General features: G+C 36.5%; 1 protein-coding gene across 1 annotated transcript in view; it reads left to right on the forward strand.

Annotated features, from left to right (window-relative positions):
• Nucleotides 1–624: 624 nt before the first annotated feature.
• TOPBP1 (topoisomerase (DNA) II binding protein 1) overlaps nt 625–17,593 on the forward strand; it is a 71,355-nt gene continuing 54,386 nt past the window's right edge. Inside the window, exons 1-9 of the mRNA XM_008058640.2 lie at nt 625–728; nt 2,987–3,121; nt 5,296–5,439; nt 6,099–6,280; nt 8,085–8,281; nt 9,675–9,854; nt 11,026–11,192; nt 13,274–13,437; nt 13,587–13,837. Coding sequence (XP_008056831.1) covers nt 645–728; nt 2,987–3,121; nt 5,296–5,439; nt 6,099–6,280; nt 8,085–8,281; nt 9,675–9,854; nt 11,026–11,192; nt 13,274–13,437; nt 13,587–13,837 — 1,504 coding nt within the window. The 5' untranslated portion in view covers nt 625–644. The remainder of the gene's footprint in view (nt 729–2,986; nt 3,122–5,295; nt 5,440–6,098; nt 6,281–8,084; nt 8,282–9,674; nt 9,855–11,025; nt 11,193–13,273; nt 13,438–13,586; nt 13,838–17,593) is intronic.

The raw sequence follows: 17,593 nt of genomic DNA on the forward strand, positions 1-17,593 counted from the left end.
GCGAGGTGAGTGAGGCGCCAAGTGAGGCTCCGCTGGGGCGGGGGTCCGGGGCGCCTGCCGCGGCCTTCGGGGCGCTCGTTTCCCGCCTAGGTAACCGGCCCTCGCCCCGGCGGGTGGGCCTCTGACACCGAGAGGACGAGGCTTCGGCGATCCGAGATCCAGGCCTTGTCCTGGAGCTGGGGAGCAGGAGCATGCATCTGGCCTCGGGGGGGCGCGACCTTGCTAAGCGGCTCCCATGTTGATATTTAAAATCCTCTTATTGTTGAGGAATGAATGGAGCTCGCAGGCGGTAGGTACCTGCGGGGACAGATGGGCTCTGTATGCCCTTAAGCCAAGTGCACTCGAATTTCCATTGGCCTAGGGGGCCTGGAGCCTCCACGGCAAGGGCCCTCGGTGTATTCCATCAGGGGACGTCGTTACCTTCTTTCTCTGATTTGCAAGGATTGGTGTTGTCATCTTTCTCCTTGACTTTGCCCACGTTCCAGGGTTTCTTACAGACGTCATGGACAGGTTCACGGGCAAGGCCAGAATGTCTGTCCTTAGGTATTCCGGTCTGCATAGAAAAATAGGTGGGCTAAACCTATAACTTCTCACGCGATTGTTTTTGTACTTGTTAATGGTTCCTTTATCTTGACAGTTCAGAAATGTCCAGAAATGGCAAAGAACCGTTTTTTGTGAAGTTTTTAAAGTCTTCAGACAATTCTGAATGTTTTTTTAAAGCTCTTGAGGTAAGACTAGTTGGAAACCCCTTGTTTGATGCTGTGAATTGATTTTCTTGTTTTGAAGTGTTTTTGATATGTTGGACTTTATTTTAGAAATAGATATTTTATTTTCTTAATAGTTTTACTGTAGTCAACACTAATATAGGTATTTCATTTTTACATATTTTTAGTTGCTGTAAGTATATCGTTATTATGTATTTCGGGAGGACTTGAAATCTATTATGACATTTGTGTTTAATGTGGCTGTCCTACAGTTCTTGGAAATTAAGGTGCTTTCTTTTGTCTCCTAACCAGAGTGGTCCTTTGTGTTTTTTAAAAATTTGAGTTGGTCACGTACTGGTCATACTTCAAAATTTTTTCGTTAATTGTTAAAAAGTTTGTTTCATTACATACAGTATTCTATGAGTGCTGGTAGGGGTGGGTTAGAGCCTTGCTGCTTACAGACCCCAGCAGTATTAGCATGGCCTGTGAGTTTGTTAGAAACGTAGAATCTTGGACTCCAACCCAGATCTACCAATTAGAATCATCATTTTTAACAAGATCCCCAGTGCACGTTCAAGTGTGAGAAGCCATTGTAGAAGACTTTCCCTTAAAGTTCATTTATTCAACAAATATTTATTGAGTGTCCATGGTCTGATAGACACTACTCTAATACGTGGGATGATAAACCAGTGATGAGAGCAGGCTAAGATTTCTGCTCTCTTAGAACTTACATTCTAGCAGGAGTGAATAGACACTAATCAGACATGATAAATGAGTAAACTCTGTATTAGTTACAACATGCTAAGTGTTTCAGGTAGAGAAAAAAGCAAAACAGGTTCAGGGGTTCCATGTGATGTCTGTTGAAGGTGGAAGAAGTAGGATGGTTATAGTTTTATTTTGTATTTCTTAGAGACAGAGACAGGGTCTCACTCTGTTGCTAAGGCTGGAGTGCAGTGGCTTGATCCCAGCTCCCTACAGCCTTGACCTCCTGGGCTCAGGCAATCCTTCCATGTCAGCCTCCCAGGTAGCTGGGACTACAGGCACATGGCACCACATCCAACTTGTAATTTTAAATAGAGCAGGTTAGACTCTATGGAGAAGAAGATATTTGAGTAAATGTGAAAGAGATGAGACAGCCATGCACATACTTGGGGAAGGTTTCGGGCAGAGAGAATACGTGTATGAGACCCTGGGAAAGTGTCGTGTAGTAAGCAAAGGTCGGGGGAAGAGTGTTAAGGAATGCTTTAGAGAATAAGGGTAAAGAGGTCCTGTAGGGTCTTGTGGGCCACTGTAAAGACTCTGACTTACCAAGGCATCGTGTTGCATACCTGTAGTCCTAGCTTCTCAGCTTAGACCCAAGAGCTCAAGGCTGCAGTGGGCTATGATTGTGCCACAGCACTGTGCAACAGACTGGGCAATAGAGTGAGGTCCTGTCTCTAAATTAAAGAAAGGAGAAAAAGACTTTTTTTTCCCCTCTCAGTGAAATGCATAACTGCTGGAGAGTTTTAACCAGAAGAGCAGAGCACAATCCGACTTACTGTGTTAAAAGGATAACTCTATTTAACAAAACATCTTCAAAATTGGTTCAGAAAATATTCGAGTGCTTACTGGGTGTCAGGATATGGTGGCAAACAAGATCCATCGTGAAACTTCTGGGGGAGAGAGAAAAGCTGTATATGTTTTTAAAATTTTATTTTTCTTCATCAGATAGACTAAAGGGGTAGGGGAGGGGTATTTTAGAAAGCATGATCAGGAAGGGCATCTCTGTGGAGGTGACATATAAGCAGATCTGACAGAAGTGAGGAACCAAATCAGGTGAAGACCTGGGAGAAGAGTATTCCCTGCTGCAGTATCTAGCGCAAAGCCTGTGAATGAGGTTATGCTTAGCTTGTTCTGGGCTTAGCAAGACAGCAAAAGTGGCTAGAGTAAGCAAGGGAGAATGAAAAATAGGAGGTAAGAATGGGGAGATATAGGAAGTGGACAGACCATGTGGTCTTAGAGGCCATGGTAAGAAATGTGGAGATGAAATCTACATGTGATGGAAAGCTATGAAAGAGTTTTGAGCAGAGATTAATATGATCTGACTTGTATTTTTAAAATGATTACTAGCTCTCGTATGGAGAACAGATTTAGGGCAAGGGTGGGAAAGAGACTATTTGGGAGACTTTTGCCGAGGTCTGCATGAGAGGTGGTGATGATTTGAGATGGAATTTGTAAAGCAAATAGTACCTGAATAAAGAGGACTAATTTTAGGTACATTCTTCTTTTATTTTTTCTTGCAGTCAATAAAAGAATTCCAATCAGAAGAATATCTTCAGATTATTACACAAAAAGAGGCATTGGAGATAAGGGAGAATGATAGATCACTGTATATTTGTGACCCTTTTGATGGCATTGTGTTTGATCACCTCAAAAAGGTTTGCTGACTTCTAGTGTGTAGTCTGTTTTTTGGATTGTCTTTGCTTCAGTGCACCTAAATGCTTTACTGTTGATGAAGCACTTTGCAGATTATGAATATAATATAGTTCTTTTGGTTTGAGGAGATCATGATAATATTTTTTAAAGGCCAGTTATGTTGCAGTAAGTTTTATATGTAGTTTTTATATTTCAGGCGATATACCTTCACTTAGTATAAATGAACCTATAGTACTGAAGCATTTTAGTGATGGAATTTGCCCTAGTTAAACTCGATTTGATTGTAAGATATTTTGGGGGGAAATAATAATGAGTAGGGAAAGACCTCAACATAGTGCTTGGAGTTACCTGTTTTTCCTGTATGCTCTTATACACAGAATTTTAATACCTGTACCTTGTATAGGATCTGAAAAATTATATCCTAGAAGGAAGCATTTTGGGATTCAGTACTGCTAATATACCAGTGAGCCATCTTATTTCTTTTGTTGATTCTGAAGTCTACTAACATATTACTATTTTGGTGTCTGGATAAGAGAGAAGCATTGAAATAAAAGTAAACTGGCTATATTTTCATCCAGATTACAAAGTGGTGATTCTTGTTTGCAGAAGAAAACATAGAAGAGTGTATAGATACAGTATCTGGACAATTTTTTGAAGGTCTGTGCCCACCTTGCCAAGAGCATTGTTGATCTTTATTCCTTTTGGAAATACCACTGCTTGTCAGATAGAATCAGCATCCATCCGACTCTCATTTTCTTAACTGGGCACAGTGGTGTGCACCTGTAGTCTCAGTTACTCAAGAGATTTAGGCTAGAGGATCGCTTGAGCCCAGGAGTTCGGCCACCCTGGGCAACACAGTGAGGCTTCATCTCTTTTTTTTTTTTGAGTCGGAGTCGCACTCTGTTGCCCAGGCTGGAGTGCAGTGGCACACTCACAGCCACCACAGCTTCAACCTGCTGGGCTCAGGTGATCCTTCTGCTTCAGCCTTCCAAGTAGCTGGAATGTGCCACCATGCCCAGCTAATTTTTTGACTTATTGTAGAGACAAGGTCTTACCATGTTGCTCAGGCTGGTCTAGAACCCCTGAGCTCAGTCAATCCTCTCGCCTTGGCTTTGTCTCTTAAAAAAAAAGATAAAAAGACTCCAACCAAACAAGCAAAAAACTCATTTTGCTGTGTCTAACCAAAAAGTTAGTGATAATCCTTTACCTGAAGATATTTGAGACTGGGCACAGTGACTTATGCCTGTAATCCTGCCACTTTGGGAGACTAAGGCAGGAGGATTGTTTGAACCCAGAAGTTCAAGACCAGCCTGGGTAGCATAGCGAGTCCTCGTCTCTAAAAATAATAATAAATAAAGATATTTGAATTAGTCATGCAGTGATAACTCTGGCAACTCTAGTCTTCTTAGGCTGGCTTGAGTGTGCTGATGTAGAGCAACACTGTCACCCGTAATATGAATGAAAATGAAAAATCATTTATTGACTTTTACCTGTAATGTCTTAGGGGGCTCTTTGTGGGACAATCTCATGCCACAATGTCTTACTAGAAAGATATTGTGCTGCAAAGTATTTAAAATACATATGTAGAAACTGCCTGGGATTATACATATATTTTGTGACTTAATAGATATTTTAGAAAGGCTTATTTAGTTGAAGTCTCTGTCGCCCAGGCTGGAGTGCAGTGGCACATTCATGGCCACCACAGCCTCGACCTGCTGGGCTCAGGCACTCCTTCTGCTTCCAAAATGCTGAGATTACAGGTGTGAGCCACTGTGCCTGGCTTGACCCTTATACTTTTGAACTGCTTTCTTGGCTAGGCTAAATGCTTCTTTTGAAAAGGTTATATGAATATTTACTTACTACGTTAAGATTGTTTCAGAGATTAAAATTTTAATGGCAGTTTTGAGTGAAAGGGGCTCTTGGAATTTATTTCTTTTGATAGCTTGCATTGTTTGATTAGCTTTTTTTGTGTGTGTGTTTTATGTATTGTGTATTTGAGAAATTATATAATGGATTTTTTCTTGTAACAATTTGCTGATTTTTCTGTATGGTCATCTACTTATGTAAAGAATTGGTAAATATTATAAAATGAAATTTTGTAAGACTGATGATCTTTTCTTTCTTAACTTACTAAAACTTTTTCTTTTTTCTTCTTTTTTATTTTTTTATTTTTTAGCTTGGCTGCAGAATTGTTGGCCCTCAAGTAGTCATATTTTGTATGCAGCACCAGCGATGTGTCCCAAGAGCTGAACATCCTGTTTATAATATGGTTATGTCTGATATAACCATATCTTGTACAAGTCTGGAAAAAGAAAAAAGGGTAGATGTTGAGGGAAATGTATGATTGATCAGTCTGTGTATCTGTTGTGCTAATTCCTCTCCGTGATCAATTTTTCACTGCTTAGTAGATAGCTTAAAAGATCTTCAACTTAGTGTTTGTGACTTTTAACAAAGTTCAGTACACAACCACAATGTCTGTATATATTTTTAAAATAAGTTGAATGTAGTAGAATTTGTTTTGTTGAAAACTGGCTAATTGAAGTTTTTTGTTTTAATTTAAAAGGAAACTCACTTTTTTCCTTGCACAGTCACTTACATTATTTTTGAATCACTTACCTGGATAATTTTTTAAGAGGGCATTCTAAGAGCCACGTTTAAAAAAAAAGATTATGTATTACATAGATGGAATTTATAATGTTTAAAAATATATGTCTAATATATAAAAATACAATCTTTATTATGGAAGCAACATAGTTGAATAAATTAATGGAGTTGAAAGAGATAAATATAGGAGAATAATTTTTAAAATTATAATTCATATTCTCTTCCAAAAAGTAATTTGATTATCTAACTTTATAATGGTGCATAACATGTATGTATTCAAGGTATCAACAACAAAAGATATTTATGGAATAGTATATAAAAATAGCAGACATGTTGTTTGCTTCAGTACTAATGTAGTTTCTTTTGGGGCTTCAGGAAGAAGTTCATAAATATGTACAGATGATGGGCGGACGAGTATACAGAGACCTTAATGTATCAGTAACTCATCTTATTGCAGGAGAAGTTGGTAGTAAAAAATATTTAGTTGCTGCAAATCTCAAGAAACCTATTTTGCTTCCCTCTTGGATAAAAACACTTTGGGAGAAGTCACAAGAGAAGTAAGAAAGACATTTTTATATCTTCTAGATTTGAAAAAAATGATGCATTCAAGCGTTTTGGCATACTCTGGGTTTTCGTATGGTATACTCTTTGGATTTATTATTCAGGACAAAAGCAGGGTCAATATTCTTTTCTCCAGTGAAAACAGAAGAGCAAAATCTACAGGCTCTTATTATCAAGGTATAAGTTGACAGGTAGAATAGGCTGTGAGGTTAACATTAGCTGCAGGGTAAGAAATGCTTTAATAATACAAATTTCAGCAGTAAAATAATCAAGAAAATCCATTTGGCAGCTCTGTAGCTCTTATGTTGCCTTATCCTTCAACGCCATGCCAGTGTGCTAAACTGGAGAATAAATTAGCCATCCTGACAGTCTTCACTCACAAGAGGGCATATGTAAGATACAATATAAACATATGTAAGCCATCAGCTAAGATGCGATCATTCAATAAATATCAATTAAACCCATTTTATGCATCTAGCCTTAGCTAGAATATATGTAATAAGCAAAACAGGATACCATCCCTTCCCTCATAGAGCTTAGAGCCTGTTTTAAAAGAGCATAAGTTTCAAGTTTCCCTTGAAATTAGATTACCAACCGTAAGTCCAAATATCTCAGAATTCTATTAGCCTATGAATTCTATTGACTTGTTTTTAACACTATCCAACACTAAATTTATCTCCATGTCAGCATCCGTCATTCCCAACCCAAATACTTCATCAGCACATCTACCTAGCATGGCAACAGGACAATAATGATAGTTTTGTTGATATTCTGCCAAAAATAATTCCTTATATAATGGAAGAATTAGAAAGTTTATTTTTCTAGTAGACAACCTAAGAACCTTTGTGTTTTTAAGTAGAGATTCAGTCATACAATTTTGGGAAATTCACTATTTTGACCAACAAGGGCTCAGAGTTAATGAAGGTATTTTTCTATTAAAACAGTTTTATTTGAGAGACTCTGAAACATTACGTGTGTGTGTGTGTGTGTGTGTGTGTGTGTGTGTGTGTGTATGTGTATGTGTGTTTGAGTCAGTCTCACTGTCACCCAGGCTGGAGTGCAGTGGCACTCTCACGGCCACTGCAGCCTCTGCTGCACTCAGATCTGCTGGGCTCAGGCGATCCTTCTATCCAGCCTTCCAAGTAGCTGGAACTGCAGGCACGTGCTATCACGCCCAGCTAATTTTTTGATTTTTTGTAGCGATGAGGTCTGGCCAAGTTGCTCAGGCTGGTCTCGAACTCAGGTAGTCCTCTCACCTCTACCTCCCAAAGTGCTGGAATTACAGGCATGAGTCACCATACCTGGCCTCTACTTTTTTTTTTTAACTTGGGTTCTTACTTTGTCACCCAGGCTGGAGTGCAGTGACACAATCATGGCTCATCACAAACTGGACTTTCTGAGCTCAGGAGATCCTTCTGCCTTAGCCTCCTGGGTAGCTTGTGCCACCACGCCCAGCTAATTCTTTTTATTTTTTGTAGATGTGAGGTCTCGCTATGTTGCTCAGGCTGTTTCTGGGCTCAAGCTGTCCTCACATCTTGACCTCCCAAAGTGCTGGGATTAAAGGCATGAGCCACAGCACCAGGCCTGAAACTACTTTTTATTAGAGACGTAGTATTAGAGCTAGATGAGCAATTAGTATTATTCTGAGTGTTTATCAGTTCTCTTTCTCTTAGAAACGATTGTAAATCCTAAATAATGAGGAAAACAATAGTGATATTAGTGGTGTTTGTCATTATGCTTCTGTTAAATTTTAAACTATCTGGTAAATTTAGTGTTTTTCTAATCATTTGTTTCCTGCAGGAAAATAGCTAAATATACTGATATAAACATGGAAGACTTCAAGTGTCCTATTTTTCTTGGTTGCATAATCAGTGTGACTGGTTTGTGTGGCTCAGACAGGAAGGCAGTTCAACAACTCACAGTTAAGCATGGAGGTCAATACATGGGACAGTTGAAAATGAATGAATGTACACATCTCATTGTGCAAGAACCAAAAGGTAAAACTATGTTTCATAAATGGACAAATGAAAACTTTTCACTAGTATTTAACATTTTAAAATCTTTACAGAACAGCTTTTGCTTCCTGCAGAGATAGTTTGGGTTACAGTCTATAGAAAAATTATATAACCTTCCTAGTGTTTATCTAGGTCATTGAATAAATATTAAAAAAACAAAAATTTGTTGTGATGTTTTATCTAAATTTACTATTAGATCTTTTGATTAAAAAAAAATTCTCACACAGTTACCAAATACTTAGGAAAAGTTTGAGTGCCTAACAAGAAAAATAATAGATGTGGCTAAGTGACATTTCGTTTTAATGACTAATTTTAAAAGCTGCATTTTGTTTTTAAATGAATGAATCATTTGAGCTAAAGTATTAACTTAATACTTTGCAGAACATAAGACAGTAAAAAATAAAAAGGACATTACCAATAAGAAGAATTATTTTAAATTACTATTTTGGTGTTATATAAACTTTATTCTGGATAATTTTTAAATCAGTGCTCTTATATACAAATTGATAAGAGATGAGTTTTGTTAATGTTTTTATCTCACCGTATATCTGTAGTTTGTTTTACTAAGCTACTTAGATAAGAAAATTTGAGAATAAATTAAGGTTGATTGGTATTGTGCTTAAGTTAGAACTTTGGGTATGGCCAATTGTGATAGGATGATTGTGAGTGGAGCTGATACTGCTATTGCTTTTCTGAATCATTGCTGACTCTCAAGAATGCCCAAAACCACCTTTTATGTTACGTATTTACCTCAATTTTCTGTAATATTGTTTCAGAATACACTGTTAGAGATTTTTAAGGTAATAACAAGATGTATCTTTAACATGATTGCTCTATCTATTTGCCTATCTATCCTGGACTTTAAGTACAATCCTGTTGACATTGGAACAACCTATTCGAAGCTGGGATTTATTATACTACATGCATTTACAATTTTCCCAGTTATCATATACGTTCTTATTAAAACCATATAATAATTCTGACTTATCCCCATTTTACAGATTAAGAAAATGGTTTGAAGAAACTAAGTGCTGTTTACCTATATGCAAACCAAGTCTAGCATTATTTCAGTTACTCCACAGTTGCCTCTTTCTTAATGCAACTTGTGTAAAAGACAAACCCCTCACACAGTATGTGTATTTATATAACACACACATAGGAAACATAATTAAGTAATAGCTTAAGATATTACTTTTTAATATACCATGTAGCATACTGCTTAAAAGTAAGAGTAATTACTGAGAACTTTCATTTTGTTGGCAGTTTTTAAAATAATCTATTATAATTTGAATATTTCTATAAAATTAGATTTTAATGGTTTGTATTTCCCTGTTCTCTCTCTTTTTCTCTATTTCTTTCTCAATAAACACGATAGGTCAGAAATATGAATGTGCCAAGAGATGGAATGTACACTGTGTGACCACACAATGGTTTTTTGACAGTGTTGAGAAAGGTTTTTGTCAGGATGAATCCATGTATAAGACAGAACCTAGACCAGAAGCAAAGACTATGCCTGATACTTCAACTCCTACTGGCCAGATCAATCCAATTGATAGTAAGTCATAGTGAAAACAGTGATTTTAAAGACAATCAGTTTTCTATGTAAGAATTGATATGCTAAAAGGATCGCAGAGATAGGGATTTTTTTTCTTTTTGCTATGCTTCTAGGCATAATTGTATATTATAAAATAGCCAGATTGTATAAAAAGGTAGAAATATCAGAACTGCTCCTGGTATTTCTTTCTAGAATTAATGATTGCTTTCTTTTTTACTCTGATGTATTGCAAGAGATGATCAGAGAAATTAAGAACACTAATGGATAGAGGCTTAAGATAAGAGTCTCTTAAATTTTACTGAGATGCAAATATTCATATGTTTTCTTTGTTTACTGTTTTACTGTAGTTGTTATAGATCATCTGTATTAGTATTAAAACAGTTTCTGGCCAGGCACGGTGGCTCATGCCTGTAATCCCACTACTTTGGGAGGCCGAGGCGAGTGGATTGCCTGAACCCGTGGGTTCGAGACCAGCCCAGACAACTTGGCGAGACCTCATCTGTACAATAAATAAAAAATTAGCCAGGCATAGTAGCACGTGCCTGTAGTTCCAGCTACTTGGAAGGCTGAGGTGGAAGGATCGCCTGAGCCCTGCGGGTCGAGACTGCGGTGGCTGTGAGCATGCCACTGTACTCCAGCCTGAGTGATAGAGTGAGAATCCAACTCAAAAAAAAAAAAAATCAAAAAATAAGCCAGGTGTGGTGGCATGCATCTGTACTTCCAGCTACTTGGAATGCTGAAGCATAAGGATCACCTGAGCCCAGCAGGTCAAGGCTGTGGTAGCCGTTAGCGTGCCACTGCATTCTAGCCTGGGTGACAGAGTGAGACTCCGACTCAGAAAAGTTTCTTACTTGTAGGTGCCATGTTGACAAAATAATACAATTTGTTTTTCATGTAATCTGCTTGGACCTTAAATTCAGCAACTTCAGATTTTTATGGTATATAAGCTACTTATTAAGAAAATGTATTAAATATATTTTCATTTAAATAGGTATGAGACTTAATTTAATTTTCCCTTTTCATACTTTGCCACTAAGGTTTTAGTAAACACCTTGGAATCTTTCTTTGAATATTGTCTATAGCCCTTTATTTGTAAGAAAAGTTAATCCGTAGAAAATAGGTAATCATAGTTATTTTATCTCCATAAACTTATACTTTTTTTAATATTTAGATCGTACTCTTTCAGATGTCAGCCATATTTCCAACATAAATGCAAGTTGTATAGATGAATCAATATGTAATTCAGTTAACAGCAAATTGGAGCCTACACTTGAAAATCTTGAAAATCTGGATGTCAGTGCATTTCAAGCACCTGAAGATTTACTAGATGGTTGTCGGGTACGTCTTTTATGTAATAATTGCAGTAGGTGATTATATACATTAGCACTCCCTTGCCTGTATCTGCATAAAGCTCTCTACTCTAGCTAAGAAGATGCACTCATTAGACCATCCATCCTTTGGCTGTGAGTGTCCCTCTGCCTGGAATGTACCTTCATCTGGTATTCTTCAAAGTTTTTTAACTCTTTTCTGAACCTTTCTAACTCTTCAATGAGAGTACTTAGTTTCTGAACCACTTACAAGACTTTTTTTTTTTTTTTAGATAGGGTCTTCCTCTGTCACCCATGCTGGAGTGTAGTGGCTTAATCATAGCTCACTGTAACTTTGAACTTCTGGGCTCAAGCAGACTTCCTGCCTCAGCCTCCTGAGTAGCTAGGACTTCAGGTGCGTGCCACCATGCCTGGCTAGTTTTTAAAAAATTTTTTCTAGAGGTGGGGGTCTCACTAGTTGCCCAAGCTTGGACTTTTATTTATAACTATCATGTAAGTGTTTCTAGTATATTAGACACTGTGCTAATCATTTTCCATATGCTATATGTAGTGGCACAGCTTACTCTAAAATGGATATTATCTTGAGGGTAAGACTTAGAGAATTAAAATTCTTTTTCAGAATTGCATAGACATTAAGTGGCCTGTCATATACTTCCAATTCTGTGTTCCTAACCATAAGAGCCACTGCTTTGTTATCTCTTGGGTTATTTAATTTTTTAGTGTAAGGATGACTGTCTTATAAGTTTTTTGACTGAAACATCATGCATTGTACTTTTTCAGATTTCCTAGAATTGAATATTTAATATATTCCTATTTGTAGAATGACTAGACTGTGCGTTGATTTTTACAAAGTAGCAAAAGTTTAACCCTACCTTATTGGGGAAACGGCAAATGACCTTAACATTCTATACTTCTGAAACTTACCAACTTACTTGCTGCACAGAAATTGTTTGGTATAATCTTTTATCCTAGACCCTACTAAATCTAGATATGATTTTTAATATTTTTTACATATAAGAAGTATATGATTCTCAATTTTTTATAAAATACTAGTAATGGAGGTGATTTACTTTGGGATACAAATGCAGTTTAAGGTAGATTTGTCATTCTTAAATTTTTTAAGGGCATTTTATGTAAAATAGAAGTAAAAAGGTTTTTTTGTTTGTTTTTGAGTTGGGGGTTTCACTCTGTCACCCAGGCTGAATTACAGTGGCATGATCACAGCTCACCTCAGTCTAGAACTCCAGGGCTCAAGCAGTCCTCTTCCCTCAGCCTCCCGAGTAGCTGGGATTACAGGCACATGCCAGTGGCTAATTTTTTGATTTTTTTTTTGTGGAGACAGGGTCCCTGTTGCCCAGGCTTACCTTGAGCTCCTGGGCTCAAGTAGTCCTCCTGCGTCAGCCTCCCAAAGTACTGGGATTACAGGCATGAGCCACCACTCCTGGCTGAAAAAGATTTCTATGTTGGTTATATTGGTTTAAATATATACATCCTGATAAATTAAAATAAGTTATTGCAGACACATTATCCTCAAAGCATTGTGCTCAGTTCTTTTTTTTGTTTAATAAACTCTGAAAAATACCTCAATTGATAGCAAAGTAACTTGTTTAAAGAGCTTAAGCATCTTGCCCATGGTTATGTGGTTAATCATTGGCAGCTCAAAATCAGGATTTAAACCCAGGTTTTCTGAATTCAGACAACTAGGTTATTTCTGTAGTTCCTTTAAAGTTTACGAGTAGTAAGACCATCACAATTTAGGAAGTTACCTGCATTTTAGAAAGTATGCCCTGATATTTAGAAGGTTTGGATTTTAGCTTCTTTTCATCGATAGTCTCAAAATATTTGCCAAAGTATCCACTGTGAAAGATAGTACTATGTGTATTTTTAAAGTGACAGGAAAAAAAAATCAAAGTTCCAGAACTGTTAAAAATCAATACAGTTTTTTACTTTTTTATATATCTTAAAATGTACACAAGTTGTCTTATTTACTCACAGTGGATTTAGATATGTACTTTAATACATTTGTTTCTATTGCAAGAAATAAAACATCTAAATATATTAATCTAAAGTAAATATTTTCTTTCTTTGCAGATATATCTTTGTGGTTTTAGTGGCAGAAAGTTAGATAAACTGAGAAGGCTTATTAACAATGGAGGAGGAGTTCGTTTTAATCAGCTTAATGAAGATGTAACTCATGTCATCGTGGGAGATTATGATGATGAATTGAAGCAGTTTTGGAATAAATCAGCCCACAGGTTTTGTCACTTTTTGATTCATAGCCTTTACTAATACATAATGACTTTTTAAAAAATTGCATATCAATGCAAGTATGGGAACTGCATGGCAAGTGGGGTGGTGGTGTTTATAGCTTAAACTAGTAAGTAACTCTGTGCTGTTTTTGTAGGCCTCATGTAGTGGGAGCAAAGTGGTTGCTAGAATGTTTCAGTAAAGGTTATATGCTTGCTGAAGAACCATATATCCATGCTAATTATCAGCCAGCGGAAATTCCAGTTTCAGATCAGCCTGAAAGTAAAGCAACTGTATTAAAAAAGAAGAACGGTAGCTTCTCTAAGAAAGACTTCTCTCCCAGTGAAAAGCACGAGCAAGCTGATGAAGATCTGCTCTCTCAATATGTGAATAATAATTCCACAGTAGGTAAGAAATAAATGACTAGTATTTACAGCTAGTAAGAAATGTTTTATAGCCTAATACATGCTTGTATGATTTCTGCCAAGTTTTCTAGATTTGAAGTTAAACTAAACTTCTTCTTTTCTTAAAATTTTGTTTGTAACTTTTCTGAGCAGGTAAGGCCATAGGTCCCGGAACCCTTTAAGCCTCTCTCTTCTCTCTTAAGTAACCAGCTCCATTTTGACCTGTTAAATATACAGGCATTGTTTGGTTTGTGTGTGAATTTGTAATAGCATGAACTTTTTCATTTAAACCTTTTAACAAATGCCTGTTACTGGATTTTTGTGTATCTGTAAGTAATACGTGTATTCTTTTGTTTTCTGTATATTTTAATTTACACAAATGATAGATGGTTTGTATATTATTACCCTCCACTCCCAACATGAAAGATACTCATCTATCCAAGTACCTAATTATGAATATCCCACACAGCTATATGAATATACAACAATTTTATCCTTTTTCCCACCACTGGATGTTTTTCTCATGTTTCTTTCTTGCCATTACAAACAGTACTGCTGAGATTATCCTTGTGCGTGTCTCCTTGTGCACACGAGTAAGAATTTTTTTAGTGTATAGGCTCAAGAATGGCCTGGTTGGTTCATGGGATATGGACATCTTTAAATGTCATTCATAATGCAGATTGCTTTCTGAAGTGTTTGGCTGACTTTATCAAAATATACTTGAACAACAGTGAATAAGGTTCCTATTGTTCCCTATTCTTCCAGCATATGGCATTGTAAGACTTGAAATTTTTGCCAATCTGATGGGTGTAGAATAGGATATCATTGTGGCTTTAATTTCATACTGTGATTATGGAATAAAGTAGAGCATCTTTTTTAGTGTTATTTATTCTTAAGATTTTAAGGTACAGTATTTTGAGTCTTTTAATCTATTTATTTGTGATTTGTGTTTTTCTGTTTTACATAAGAAGTTTCCGTGCTTTAGGGTAAAAGAGTTATTCTGTATATTATTTTGAAAGTGTTAAAATTTTGCTTTTTCACATTTATGTTTTTAAGCTTTCTGGAGTTGACATAAAGTGTTCTAATTTTATTTTTATCCATGTGGATTACCAGTTGTTTTTAGCCCTTTTTATTGAATAGTCCATCGTTTTACCAATCATTTGCACTGCTGTCTCTGTTGTTATATTAAGTGTCTGTTATATGGACATCTGTATCTAGACTTTCTTTTTTGTTCCATTGAGATACTACACTGAGAGACAGTCTTATTATTAATACTCTGTAATATGTTTTGTTATCCGAGATGAAAACTCTCCAATTTTCTTTACAAAAATGTCATAAATATTCTTGGCTCTTTGCTTTCATACAGTTTTTAAAATTAACTTGTCAATTTCCACAAAATCACTCTGGAAATTTGGTTGAAATTCTATTATATTTATAATATGGAAGATAATTGACACATTTTTTACTTAAAAAAACTTTATGAATATAGGTTATTACTATGTAGTTTTGTTTTTTCTTATATCTTTCAACAAAGTGTAACACCTATATTCTTAAGATCTTAGACATGCCATGTTAGATTTTTTCCCTAATCTCTTGTCTATATTATGGGTTTTTAAATAGTTTAATTTATATATCTTTTTATTTTTTATTTTTATTTGAGTTGGTGTCTCTGTCACTCAGGCTGGAGTGCAATGGATGCTCACAGCCACTGTTAGCCTTGACCTGCTGGTCTCAGGCTCTCCTTCCACCTCAGCCTTCCAAGTAGCTGGAACCACAGGCATGCACCACCACATCCAGCTAATTTTTTTTATTATTATTTATTGTAGAGATGAGGTCTTGCCAAGTTGCCCCAGCTGATGTCAAACCCCTGAGCTCAGGAAGTTCTCTCGTCTCTGCCTCCCAAAATGGTGCCATATTATCTTTTTAAATTACTTTTTTTTTTAAGAGACAAAGCTTCACTCTGTCTCCCAGGCTGGAGTGCCAGTGGTGCTATATTGGCTCACTGCAGTCTCAAACTTCTGGGCTTAAGCAGTCCTTCCACTTCAGTCTCCTGAGTAGCTAGGACTACAGACATGTGTCACCACACCCAGCTAATTTTTTGAAAACTTTTTTGTGGAGACAGGATCTCACTGTTTTGTCCAGGCTGGTTTCGAACACTGGCCTCAAGCAATCCTCCCACCTTGGTCTCCTAAAATACTGAGATTACAGGCATGAGCTACCACGTCCAACCTAAATTACATTTTTTAAACTGTTTGCTGGTATATGAGAATAAAATTGATATTTTGAATTGATCTTAAACTTTTCTATAGATTGCTTTGGGTATTGAATTTTTTAAAATGGTGTACCATTCTAGGAATTTACAGTGCTAGCTCTTATGTTCAGGGTTTTCCTTGGGGTATTGAGTTTTATTAAGTACTTTTCTTGCACTTGTTGGAATGGTGATATGACTTTTCTCCTTTTAATGTGTTAAATTGTGTTAATGGGTGTTCTTTTATAATATCAACTTTAAGTTCTTATACATATGATTTTTAATCTTTATTTAATTTATTTAATACTTCTTTTAAAATTTTGTCTGTTCATTGTGAAATTAGCCTATAATTTTTCTATTTCTGTTGCCTTTGTTGATTTTATTTTTTATAAAATGAATAGGTAAGGTAGTCCCTGTTTTTCAAGGTCAGAGTTCACATAAGACTGGAGTTCTCTGATACTTGAGTGTGTGAAAGTTATCTGTCTGACTTGTCCTAGTGTTTCTTTGTGTGACAATTTTGTAGTACAGGTTTGTTTAATGGTTATGTGACTACTGAATTGTTCCATTTTTTTCCTGAGTCAACTTTGGCTAGCTGTGTTTCTAGGAAATTTAAAGCCAATTTTGTTAGTCTTTTTGACACGCCAACTTTTGATTTTTTTGTTTTTCTTTTCTTTGTTTTGAGTTGGAGTCTTACTCTGTTGCCTAGGCTGTAGGGCACACTCACGGCCACTGCAACCTTGACCTCCTGGGCTCAGGTGATTCTTCCGCCTCAGTCTTTCAAATAGCTGGAATTACAGGCGCATTCTACCATACACCCAGCTTATTTTTTTATTTCTTGTAGAGACGAAGTCTCACCAAGTTCATGTTTTTTCCCAACTTCTTAAATTGTGTAATTTTTTGTAAATTATTTTGTAGTCTTTCTTTTTATCTAAGTATTTATTACTGTAGATTTCCCTAAAAATACTAACTTAATTGCTTGCATTTCACAGAATCTTACAAGTGTTGCTATGTTACCTAGGCTGGTCTTGAACTGCTGGGCTTAAGTCGTCCTCCTGCCTCAACCTCCGAAAGTACTGGGATTACAGGCATGAGCCACTATGCCTGGCCTACATTTTTAGTTTTAATGATTTATTTTTCAGTTTCTAGAAGTTTTCATTTTTTAAATAGTCTGTTATTTTATATTTGTGGTTTTATTCTTTATTTCATGAAACGTTAAACCTGTTGAAACATCTGAATTGGTGAACAATAGTTCTGTTAATTATTCTTATAGTTTTCCTGTTTTATGTTTTTTATTGTGAACTTCTACTTATTAGGACTGTAGGAATTCTAAGAAACCCGAGGTAAGGTTCCTGCAGAAAATAGTCATGTTCAGGTCTGCCAGGTGCCTAGCTAGGAGTTTACCTATTCAGTGCACTTCTAAGTTAATTTATTGGCTGGAAGTTTCTTAGACCATCAGGCTAGTGTGCATTTGTACCCAGCCTACTTTGGGGACCAGCCTGTGATGACAGATTC

This window comes from Carlito syrichta, unplaced genomic scaffold (genome assembly GCF_000164805.1).
Source record: "Carlito syrichta isolate Samal-C Ts95f unplaced genomic scaffold, Tarsius_syrichta-2.0.1 Scaffold303562, whole genome shotgun sequence".
NCBI classification, from domain to species: domain Eukaryota; kingdom Metazoa; phylum Chordata; class Mammalia; order Primates; family Tarsiidae; genus Carlito; species Carlito syrichta.